General features: G+C 46.0%; 1 protein-coding gene across 1 annotated transcript; it reads right to left on the reverse strand.

The window, feature by feature from the left end:
* Positions 1 to 547: 547 nt before the first annotated feature.
* LOC311328023 (major histocompatibility complex class I-related gene protein-like) lies at positions 548 to 11,690 on the reverse strand. Its single transcript, XM_084461139.1, has 7 exons — positions 11,544 to 11,690; positions 8,104 to 8,370; positions 6,490 to 6,768; positions 5,708 to 6,025; positions 3,270 to 3,392; positions 2,887 to 2,966; positions 548 to 1,667 (listed from the first exon to the last, which is right to left on the reverse strand). Exons 1-7 carry the CDS (start codon positions 11,590 to 11,592, stop codon positions 1,650 to 1,652), a joined length of 1,134 nt encoding a protein of 377 aa, XP_084317265.1. The 5' UTR covers positions 11,593 to 11,690; the 3' UTR covers positions 548 to 1,649.
* Positions 11,691 to 11,944: the final 254 nt, after the last annotated feature.

Raw genomic sequence — 11,944 nt, forward strand, 5'->3', positions numbered from 1 at the left:
TTATATTTTAATCCCTCTCTTCTCTCCAAAAACTGAGGACTGTCCTCCCCTGCCTCAATGGATGAGCCTCCACTGATACCAGTCTACCTGACCAACAGTAGAATACCACAGTCTACCTGACCAACAGTAGAATACCACTGTCTACCCTGAGCAATATTACTGTCTATCCTGTATATCCTATACAAATATAACTGTCTATCCTGTATATCCTATACCAATATTACTGTCTATCCTGTATATCCTATACCAATATTACTGTCTGTCTATCCTGTGTCCTCCACTGCTCTAGATCCTTGTCTGGGCTGTGAAGTAAAGACAGAACTCTTGTCCTCTCTGTAGTCAGGGGTTCCCCTGGAGTTTGGGAAGTGGAGGAGTCCTTCATTCATCCTTTGGGAGGTGGGAGAGCCCAACTGTCTGTTAACTGGCTGAAACTCCCCGAGCTCCTTATCAACACAATAAGAAACACAAAATAAACACTCAAGTTGACTTATCAAACCCATTTTATTTTATTATTATTTTATTATTTTATTATTATTATTTTATTGACGAGGGGAAAATAGGCAATCTATTTCTAATAGAACAGAAAATCAAATCTATTTCTTATAGAACAGAAAATAAATCAATTTTGATTACTGATTTGATTATTTTGAGAAATGAAAGTATTCACACACGATTGGAAACGTAAAATCATTTCACAACACATAATAATAAAAATAAAAAGTGAGAGCCCACAAGCACATAAAAGACAACCTCTCCCAACATGTTAAAGTTACTAAACAGGTGAATAGTGACGGTAGTTTGTGACGGGTAACGGCTTCACAGAGATGTAGCAGAGCATCACTGAGCTTTACAGAGATGTAGCAGAGCATCACTGAGCTTTACAGAGATGTAGCAGAGCATCACTGAGCTTTACAGAGATGTAGCAGAGCATCACTGAGCTTTACAGAGATGTAGCAGAGCATCAGGGTCCTCTGAGGAGCAGACAGGCACCAGAGAGGGGGGGTCAGCCCAACCCTAACCCCAGCTTGGAGGGAGAGTGGTTCTCCAGAATGAATACATGCTTCTGTAGCCAATCAGAACTGAGTATTAAACCAAGCCCAGATAGACAGTATCAACGTAATCTCTATGGTCAAACTGTAGGATTCTTCTGTCAGTGTTGAGAGACGGATCAACACAGAGGAATGTGTTCATCTGGACGGACAGACTGGGCTGTGGTCTAAACATGACCGTGACATCATCACCCCGCTCCTGATAGGACAGTCAGGTGACCTCATCTGAGAAGACACGCCCTACTAATGATCATATTTACAGTAAGACAGCAGGAAGACACGCCCTACTAATTATCATATTTACAGTATGAGAGCAGGAAGTAGTGCAGAAACAGAGAGAAAACATACTTGATGAGCCTGGAAAATAAATGTATTTTTCTATATATTTCAAAGAAAGAAGTTTCACATTCGCTTGCATTACTTTGCAAACTATAATTATTCATCATTACTGTAGATCATTAGTCATCTATTGACATCATCAGAGACACAGCTGTTTTATTAGTCATCTACTGACATCAGCTGTTTTGGGTAAATGTGTCTTCCTGCTGCGCTGCATATGAATCTGATTGTTGAGTTAGTTGGCTGTCTCCTCTTCCTCCTCTAGTCTCTGCTGCTATTCTGTGAGGACACACACACACACACACACACACACACACGCACACACACACACACACACAGAACAACAATGTGAACAACACTAGGGTATACACTGACCTCATGTTAAACATCCTGTTAAAACTACACCTCAGTACTTACTTACTTACATATCTCACCCAGGACAGCCCAACATATTTGTTATTACACGGTTGATGTGCGAACACATTTACATTGTATCAGCTCCTTGTACATACTACAAATAAGCCTACTTCAATTTGAACTTGAAGTGATATACTTGGAGCCAGTCTTTCTGTCACGTTCTGCCCTGCTCCTTGTGATTCTTCTGACGGTTGTCTTGTGTCGTCTTCACTCCTGGTCTGCCCTGCTTCCTGTTTCCTCACTTCCTGTCACACCCCCACTCTGCGGAGTACCCCTCAAGCCCCTGGCTGCGTTACGAATTACATACTTCTACTTTGTACTACCAGTACATACTGTACTACAACTGCCCCTAAAAAGTATGCACTTTGCACGCAGTACGCATCCGATTGGCACATACTACTTTGTCATAACACTGAGCACTGAAATTTGACCGCATCCGTCGCCATCCACAAAGTGACATTTGTCCACAGCTGTCGCAACTCGCACATGTGACGTAATTTCTGCTGTGCACAGGATTGTGGGTCTGAATAGCCAGAAAAAGCCTGCTGGCTTGCGTACTGCAAAATATGACCAGATGTAGTAGGACATCCTGGTATGTTTGCCATACTGCATGTGGCATACTATGTATTGGGACATACAGTACTACATACATTTTTGGCACACTATATAGTATAGAAGTACGCGATTCGGAATGCAGTCCCTCTGTTCACACCCCTCTAGCTCTTCCCTGTGTATCTGTGTGTTTTATCTTGGTGCCTGTTTCTCTGTGCTGTGTCCTTGTTGTCTCGTTAACCCTTCACTGTCTGCCCTCCTGTGGGCTCGTCTCGTTAACCCTTCACTGTCTGCCCTCCTGTGGGCTCGTCTCGTTAACCCTTCACTGTCTGCCCTCCTGTGGGCTCGTCTCGTTTACCCGCCATCTTGCACCTCCTTCCTCTCATTGGCTCTCCTTCATTTTAGTTTGTCATGTTCCCGTTGGATTAAAACCCAATGAATCTCCTTCCCCTGTCTCCAGAGTCTGCATCTGGGTCCTACCCCTGTCTCCATGTACCTCCCTCTGAAACACCTCCCCTGAGATACTCACAGAGGAACCATCAGAGAGAGAAGACGACACTGTACTGCTGGAGGATCCACTGCTGGAGGATCCACTGCTGTGTGTATCACCTGCAGTGATGAACAACATGACACAGTAAGTTCAGGTACTACATGAGGTGAACATGCACTGTGTGGCAATCGATCAGTGCATGTGTGGCAATTTGCATGAGCATAGATACTATATTTAGTATACACATACAGTAAGTACAGGTATACATACTAAAATGAATATATGTATGTGTGTACAGTGTGTGTGTGTGTGTGTGTGTGTGTGCGCTCACGCGAGTGCAAGATGTGTGTGAAATGCTTAGGACACAATATTCACTCTTATTAAAGAAGACACAGCATTATTAATGTGATAGGAAACAATACCTTCCAAAATGGTCATTTTATATTTCCGATATTCAGTCTTCTTCCTCCAAATGACCACTCCAGAGATGATGCAGATGCCCAGGAGAAGAACCACCACCCCTCCAATGATGAGGCCAGAGGAACCTGTAACAACCAACACAGAACATTCAGACTGCAGCTGGAACCTCATGTAACCGGTGTCACTGCGTCTCTCGTCAGTGCTGCTTCCACCCTCACTTGCCCCATGCTGGGCTCCATCTCGGGTCGTCTGACTAACAAAGACATGTGACCACCTCCCATCAACACCACATTAGCCAGCTATGCCACTGAAAAGACATGTGACCACCTCCCATCAACACCACATTAGCCAGCTATGCCACTGAAAAGCTAGCAATTCGAGGTCCAGGTGAGCGGTATTTATACTGAAGAATGACTTAAACCAGTTCAATTCGGTTACAGTCACATGCTGGTGATGTTTCACTTTCATCTCAAACAATCCTCAGACACATACTTAGGCCACCAGTGTCTTTTATATAGCTTGATGCAACTCATTATGTTAACTATTTAACCTCTTTTACCACCATGTAAGTCTCATTGAAATTCAGAATTGTACCTTTGTGTGAATGAGCTTATTATCATATGTTAAGAATATAAAGACAGTAGCACAGAGGGAGATCAGAACACAGGAAATAGGGTGGTGGTATATTACTTAGTGTTACTACACAGGGAAGTGATGATATTCTGTTGGTTAGAAGGATGTGTCATTCCATCTTTCTTATACTTGTACATCATGTCTAAGAGTGTGTGTGTGTTGGAATGTGGTCTCCTCTGAAAGATGAACAGGATAGAACACTGATAGACAAAGACCAGAGGATATGTAATAATAATAATAACAGCAATAATAACAGCAATGATAATAATAATAACAGCAATAATAACAGCAATGATAATAATAATAATAACAGCAATAATAACAGCAATAATAACAGCAATGATAATAATAATAATAATAATAATAATAATAACAATAATAATAATAGATAGCCGATAGTCGAACCTCAGATCGAAGAGGAACAATGCGGATTTCGTCCTGGTCGTGGAACTAACGACCAGCTCTTCACTCTCGCAAGGATCTTGGAGGGGGCTTGGGAGTTTGCCCAACCTGTCTACATGTGTTTTGTGGACTTGGAGAAGGCTTACGACCGGGTCCCTCGAGAGGTCTTGTGGAGGGTTATGCGGGAGTATGGGGTGAGGGGGTCCCTACTTAGGGCCATCCAATCCCTGTACACCCAGAGCGAGAGCTGTGTCCGGGTCCTCGGCAGTAAGTCGTCTTCCTTTCCGGTGGGGGTTGGCCTCCGCCAGGGCTGCGCTTTTTCACCAATCCTGTTTGTGATTTTCATGGACAGGATATCGAGGCGTAGCCGTGGGGAGGTGGGTTTGCAGTTCGGTGAGCTGGGGATCACGTCGCTGCTTTTTGCAGATGATGTGGTCCTGATGGCATCAGCTGCCTGCGACCTCCAGCACTCTCTGGATAGGTTCGCAACTAAGTGTGAAGCGGATGGGATGAGAATAAGCACTTCTAAATCTGAGGCCATGGTTCTCAGCAGGAAACCGGTGGCCTGTCCGCTCCGAGTAGGAAATGAGTCCTTACCCCAAGTGAGTACTTGTTCACGAGTGAGGGAACCATGGAGAGGGAGTTTGGCCGGAGAATCGGAGCAGCTGGTGCGGTTCTGCAGTCGCTTTACCGCACTGTTGTGACGAAAAGAGAGCGGAGCCAAAAGGCAAAGCTCTCGATCTACCGGTCTATCTTCGTCCCCACCCTCACCTATGGTCATGAAGGATGGGTCATGACCGAAAGAACGAGATCACGGATACAAGCGGCCGAAATGAGTTTTCTCGAGATCTGGTGAGAAGTTCAGTCATCCGGGAGAGACTCGGAGTAGAGCCGCTGCTCCTTTGCGTCGAAAGGAGCCAGTTGAGGTGGTTCGGGCATCTAGTGAGGATGCCTCCTGGGCGCCTCCCTAGGGAGGTGTTCCAGGCGTGTCCGGCTGGGAGGAGGCCGCAGGGTAGACCCAGGACTAGGTGGCGGGACTACATCTCCGCACTGGCCTGTGAGCGGCTAAAGATTCCCCAGGCAGAGCTGGTTGATGCTGCTAGGGAAAGGGATGTCTGGGGCCCCCTGCTGGAGCTGCTGCCTCCGCGACCCGACCCCGGATAAGCGGATGAAGATGGATGGATGGAATAATAATAATAATAATAATATAAGTAATACTACTAATACTACTAATACTACTACTACTACTACTACTACTACTAATACTACTACTACTACTAATAATAATAATAATACTATGAATGTATACTATAATCTGTGTTTAAAGAGGACATCCTATTGTGATTCTCTCTCTCATTCTATGGTCATTCTCTCTTTCATGGGTCTTTCCTCCTGTCAGTCTTACCTGGGTTACCTGGGTCAGGCCAGTTGGTCTTCACCACAGAGCGCTCCAGCTTGGTGACAAAGTCCTCCTGGATCCCTGAGACTTGAACCACACACTCCCACCTCCCGCTGTCCACGTCCTCAGGCTTCACTGTCAGGCGAACACTGGTCTGGAAGGTTCCGTCCTGGTTGGGGAGAACCTCTCTATAGTCCACGTCCTCGAACACCTCCTCTCCATCTCTCCTCCAGAACACCATGACTCCTCTGGGGTAGAAGCCTGTAGCATGGCAGGTCACTGGAGAGGAGGGGCTCTTCTGGAGGAGAGACACAGAGGGAGGGACTGGAGAGAGAGAGAGAGAGAGGGAGGGAGAGAGAGAGAGAGAGAGAGAGAGAGAGATGGAGAGAGAGGGAGACAGAGAGATGGAGAGAGAGAGAGAGAGATGGAGAGAGAGAGGGAGACAGAGAGAGATGGAGAGAGAGAGAGAGAGAGAGAGATGGAGAGAGAGATAGAGAGGGAGAGATGGAGAGAGAGGGGGAGAGAGAGGAGAGAAAGAGAGAGATGGAGGGATAGAAGGAGAGTGAGGGAGCGAGTGGAAGAGGGAAAGAGAGACAGAATGAGAGAGGGAGGGAGAGGGAGCGCAAGGGAGAGACAGAGCGACAGTTGATTGTATGTAAAAGGTAAAGAAATATGTTTTTTTTTTTTTAAATAACATTATTAGCAATGTTACATCTACAGGTAAAAGCACATTGAATGCAGTTACAAAAAAAAAGACATTGTTCCATAGCAAGGTCACATGTCTCTACCTGTCCTCTTCAAACTGCTCTTCCCGTAGTCCACATACTTCTTCAGCCACTCAATGCAGGTCTGGGTGTAGTAGTGTTTCCTGTACTCAAGGTCAGCTCTGTCATGGTCCCACCTCATTTTGGTGATGAAGGCCTGGAATTTTGGAGCGATCCATCTCAGGTTCTTCAGGTCTAAGATGAGGAAGTCTTCTCCATCATAACCATACTGATGATACCCCTCTGTTTCTCCAGTCTCCTCATCCCACTCACAACCAGTCATCAACTGGACTATGTGCACTCCTGAGAGAGAGAGAGAGAGAGAGAGAGAGAGAGAGAGAGAGAGAGAGAGAGAGAGAGAGAGAGAGAATGTGTGTCGTAATCATTACTGTCACTACGTTCTCCAGATTCATTCTGAGGGTGGAATGAATTTATGAATGAATGTGTATACACACACACACACACACACACACACACACACACACACACACACACACACACACACACACACACACACAGACTCTCTACTGGGTGATGTCACACCACCTTCACATACAGACTGACAGACCAGACAGGCAGCGTTACCATGGAGACCCAGAGAGAGGGTGTATCTACCCCGGGTGATGTTGCCATGGTGACATCCGTGGAGGTAGCCACTGTGTTCAGTACAGTAGTGTTACTATGACATGTGTGTGTGTGTGTGTTATAGCGTGCCTGAGCAGGGGTATTGTGATATGCGGAGCACACCCACTCAGCGCCGTCCGAGTAGCTCCACTCCTGGGTCCAGTTTTGTAAATCAGCCGGGTCCCTGTGTCCACGTCTGACCCAGTTCCCTCCCACCCTCCATCTGGACGATCCATTCTAGCATCAACCTGAAGACTGGCTCACTGTGATGATGTCATGTCGATGGGTGAAGACGGGCTCATTGTGATGATGTCATGTTGATGGTTATGATAATAAGAATAAGAATAAGTGGTGTTGTTGTTGTCATGCTCAGTGATGTCACCTGGGGTTTTTGTGTGTTTCAGGTCTGTCAACATCAGAGGCCGTCACCCAGACAAGCGTCTAGACTGGACCAGCTCTCTAACTACTGTCTGTGGGATCACAGTCTGGGTATGTCTGAGAAGCAAACATATGAGTCTACATTCAAACCAGCATGTTTAATAATCCCACTGGTGGTGTTAATAACAGTGGGATGTTGTACTGAGTGTGTGTGCTGTGCTCTACATGGCTACAGTCTGCTACTCTCTGAACACTGTCTCACAGAACAGCAGTGCAGGGTTACATCCAACACTGTGTGTGTGTGTGTGCGTGTGTGTGTGTTTTTGCGTGTGTGTGAGTGCATGTGTGCGTGTGTGTGTGTGTGTGTGTGTGCGCACACCCTGAGTGTGACACTAACATTCTCCTCATTTAAGCAGCAGCAGGTTGTAGGTCCTGCTCTGTGTAACGTTGTGATGCTGAAGTTAGCAGATGAAGGCTCTGATGAGGAGCTGGGTGGAGCTTCAGGACGTCTCTGATGTTCTTGGTTCTGAGGCACAAGTGATGCTCTTTCTAACCCCACCGTGAAATCAACCTTGTAAAAGGTGAACATGACTGCAGATAAAAGACCCAACCTGATCTGAAAAGGCTGGTGCTTACCTCCACTCTGGTTGAAACGCTGCTTCAAAACTTCAAGGTTGTACTTGAATGCCTGCTGGTAACCCAAACATCTACCAGTTTCCCTCTCCCAGTACTGAGGGTAGTCTTCAGCTGCCTTGATCATCCAGTCCTGTTTGGGCACGGCTCTCTGGTTGTTGCTGTCGTAGTAGACCATCTGAATATCATCCACCATCCCCACAGCCACAAACTCTGGGAAGTTGGGAACTTCAGAGGAGGCGGTGAGGAAGTACTTGAGGGAGTGTGTCACTGGAGGAAGACAAGGGGAACACATGCAGATGCTGAGATCATTGTTGGCTAAACCCTACATGATGTCCATGCAGGTCTGTTGAATGCAGTTTGTGTTTAAAATGTATTTGTGACAGACAGCATCAGAGCCAGAGACAATTTCTTTCAGAAAGATTATCTTGGGATTATTTGTGGAGAAATAGCGCCACCGTGTGGAGTACTGATGGTATTTCTGGCTTGACAATCAATGGCAATGCCGTCGCTGTTAGCAAAGGACAGGCATTATGGCCTGCTACAAGCACAGAATGACAATTTACTCAAATTCAAAATCCTAGATTGTGGTGTCCATCCATCCATCTTCAACCGCTTATCCGGGGTCGGGTCGCGGAGGCAGCAGCTCCAGCAGGGGGCCTCAGACATCCCTTTCCCTGGCAGCATCAACCAGCTCTGCCTGGGGAATCTTTAGCCGCTCACAGGCCAGTGCGGAGATGTAATCCCACCACCTAGTCCTGGGTCTACCCCGCGGCCTCCTCCCAGCCGGACACGCCTGGAACACCTCCCTAGGGAGGCGTCCAGGAGGTATCCTCACTAGATGCCCGAACCATCTCAACTGGCTGCTTTCGACGCAAAGGAGCAGCGGCTCTACTCCGAGTCTCTCCCGGATGACTGAACTTCTCACCCGATCTCTCAGGGAGACCCCAGCCACCCTCTGGAGAAAACTCATTTTGGCCGCTTGTATCCGTGTAATGAATAAATTGTTTTACTTTAAATTGAACTTTTATGCAACAAAATGAAAATAGCAGCTCAGCCCACAACCACACATACCTTTATTTGTTTATTTTAAAATCGGCAACCCATTCATTCTCAAACACACAACCAACCTGCAGAAGCAGCATTGAGACACAGAGAGAGAAAACTTTAAAACACATCAGCTTGAGCTGTAAACTGAGATCCGATTCAAGAGCAGGGACGTGCACAGATAGACACGAGGTGGTGCTAGAGCACCTGCCCTTTGCCCTCTGGACAAGGCAAGTGCCCATTTGAAAGTTACTTTTTTTATGATTATTTTTTACGGTGTAGGCCTACTGTACGTATGTGGCCCATGGTGACATCGATCAATTCTCGATCAAAAGCGTGTAATAATAATGCCCCAAGCGAAAAGTGGACACAAAAGGAGGCGCGCTACTCCTCCCCTGCCCTTTCCCCATCCAGAGTGCCCGAGTGATGACAGCTAACCAGCCAGGTAACACATAAACCAAACAAGTGTATTGTTTGCCCCCTAAGCCTCAGTTGCCAAACTAGAATTTATTTGTCTCTGTTGTGAAGTAAGTCTCATACAGCGCCAAACAGCTGAGCCTAAATTAGCTGATTGCCCACCTGCTTTACAAGATAACTAGTCATAATCAATTAATGGATTTAACGTAATGCTGACCAGCACATGACCAATGTCGGTAGAATTTGTTGTTGTTACAGCATGTGAAGCTGCACGCCACTATTCAAGAGAGTAGCTATAGAGCATGTCCCAGTCTGCCCCTCCAACACCTGACCAGCCCTCCAACACCTGACCAGACCTCCAACACCTGACCAGCCCTCCACCTCTGACCAGGCCTCCACCTCTGACCAGACCTCCACCTCTGACCAGACCTCCACCTCTGACCAGACCTCTACCAGAACCATGCTGATTCTGGCTTGTATGACATTGATATGGCATCAAACCAGAAAACACACCAGGAATACCACATGATGCAGAGGATTGGAAAGTACCTGCATACACACACACACACACACACACACACACACACACACGAGCGCAGATGGCTATGATGAGGTGAGCATCACATCCTGGTCCTCCTCCATTTTGAGTTTCTCTCCCACTCCTGAGATGGCCGTCAACACTCTGTCACATCATGGAGTTGTCATGACGTTCCTCACAGCTGAGAGGAACACAGAACATTGATACATGTCTGTTACTCTTCATGAGTCACACTGTCATAATGGGACTTCATCTCTAGTCAACTGAAGCCCCTGGTTCACATGTAAACCAGAAGATGTTTCTGCATGGGCTAAAGGGCCAACCAACCAGCATCTATGCTCACCAGTATTTACACCTCTTCTATTCAGATTTAGGGGCCGTGTTCTGGAACTCTCAAACTCTCAGAGAGCATTGTGGGATGTGAGTCCAGCAGGGATATCCAGATTGTTCAGTTATTAAACCTGTGAACTCAGCTCAACGCTCACGGCTGGATAGTTCCTTGATCAAAATCAGCACAATAAGAAACACACCCTCAGATTCTGCCAACCAGACGAGGGATGAGCTGGGTCACAGTGCCACCTACAGGCAGCAGTCTGTCATCCCCCCCGACGCTGTTTCTGAGAAATCACGTGGTTCAGTCACTTGGCTGGCTGGCCTGTCTGTTCCTCCTCAGGATACTGAGTCTGGCATAACTAGTAATACATTCAACAGGTCACCTGCACTTTGCATCCCATCATATTTCTGCTATCATCACACAAGCTCTAAAGATGTGTAGCCCTGCTTATATCCTCACGCTCAACCACCAGAAATATGAACCTGAACATCACACTGAAACAAATGTTCCTCAGTCTGAGTTCATGTCCTGGGTGTGTCTAGTGAGAGATCAGACTTTAGCAGCATAGGCCTGTCCCAAACCTCTCAGGTTCTAATGTGGTCATTCCTGATAGGAATGTCTTATACAATGTTAAAACCATCACTGAACCATCACCTAATCCTCTAAAAAAGAAAGTTCCTGCTGTCCTCTGATTGGTTCTGTAGGTGAGTCTCTTCCTACCAAGGTGTAACTAGTTACCAGGCAGAACTGGTATGTTACAATAAAGTGTAAAAGACAACAAATCTCAAAGCTTATCTAGCTACTCAAGTTGTTTTTGTACAACAAACAACAGTCACGTGTTGTGAAATTGTGTGAAATTGAACTAGCCTACATAGCCTAATGCAATTAATCGCGGAGTCGGAGTTTCCGTACTGAGTGTAGGCCTGCTAAAAAATAAAAAAATAAAAAAAAATTCACAAAGATCACAGTTTGACGAACTTCAGCTTACAATTTGTAGCCTACAAAAGGCTACCTTTCCCCTTTCACGGAGCCTACGTGAAAATAAATACAGGAAGTCTAGATGTTATACCCATCCGAAACCTTCAATTTTCTACATGATTTACTGACCAGCATACGCTCCAGAAATCCCCAGAAGAAGCGAGATGATCAACTTCATGTTTAAGTTGGCCGTTGGATATACCTTAAAACAATATATCGACTAGGCCATTTGTTTACTGTAGTTCGCAGATAGCCTCGATGTTCTCAACTCTCCAACTGTCGGTCACAAAAGAGCAGACTTGTTCCTCGCGTCAACAAATAATTGTTCTCTGCGGGGGCTGAGCCAATGGGAATTAAGATCAGTGTAGATCGTCAGTAGTATCTAGGGTGGACAGAGCTACACAGGTTGGTAATGGAAACTGAAAGTAAGATTCAAATAGAGACATAATTTCCATGGAGCCATGATACGGTTTCAAAGTTACACGACTTCTAGAGAGGTGTTATATATAACCTTTATATTATCTATTGGA

Source organism: Borostomias antarcticus (assembly GCF_949987555.1).
Source record: "Borostomias antarcticus genome assembly, chromosome: 36".
NCBI lineage: Eukaryota > Metazoa > Chordata > Actinopteri > Stomiiformes > Stomiidae > Borostomias > Borostomias antarcticus.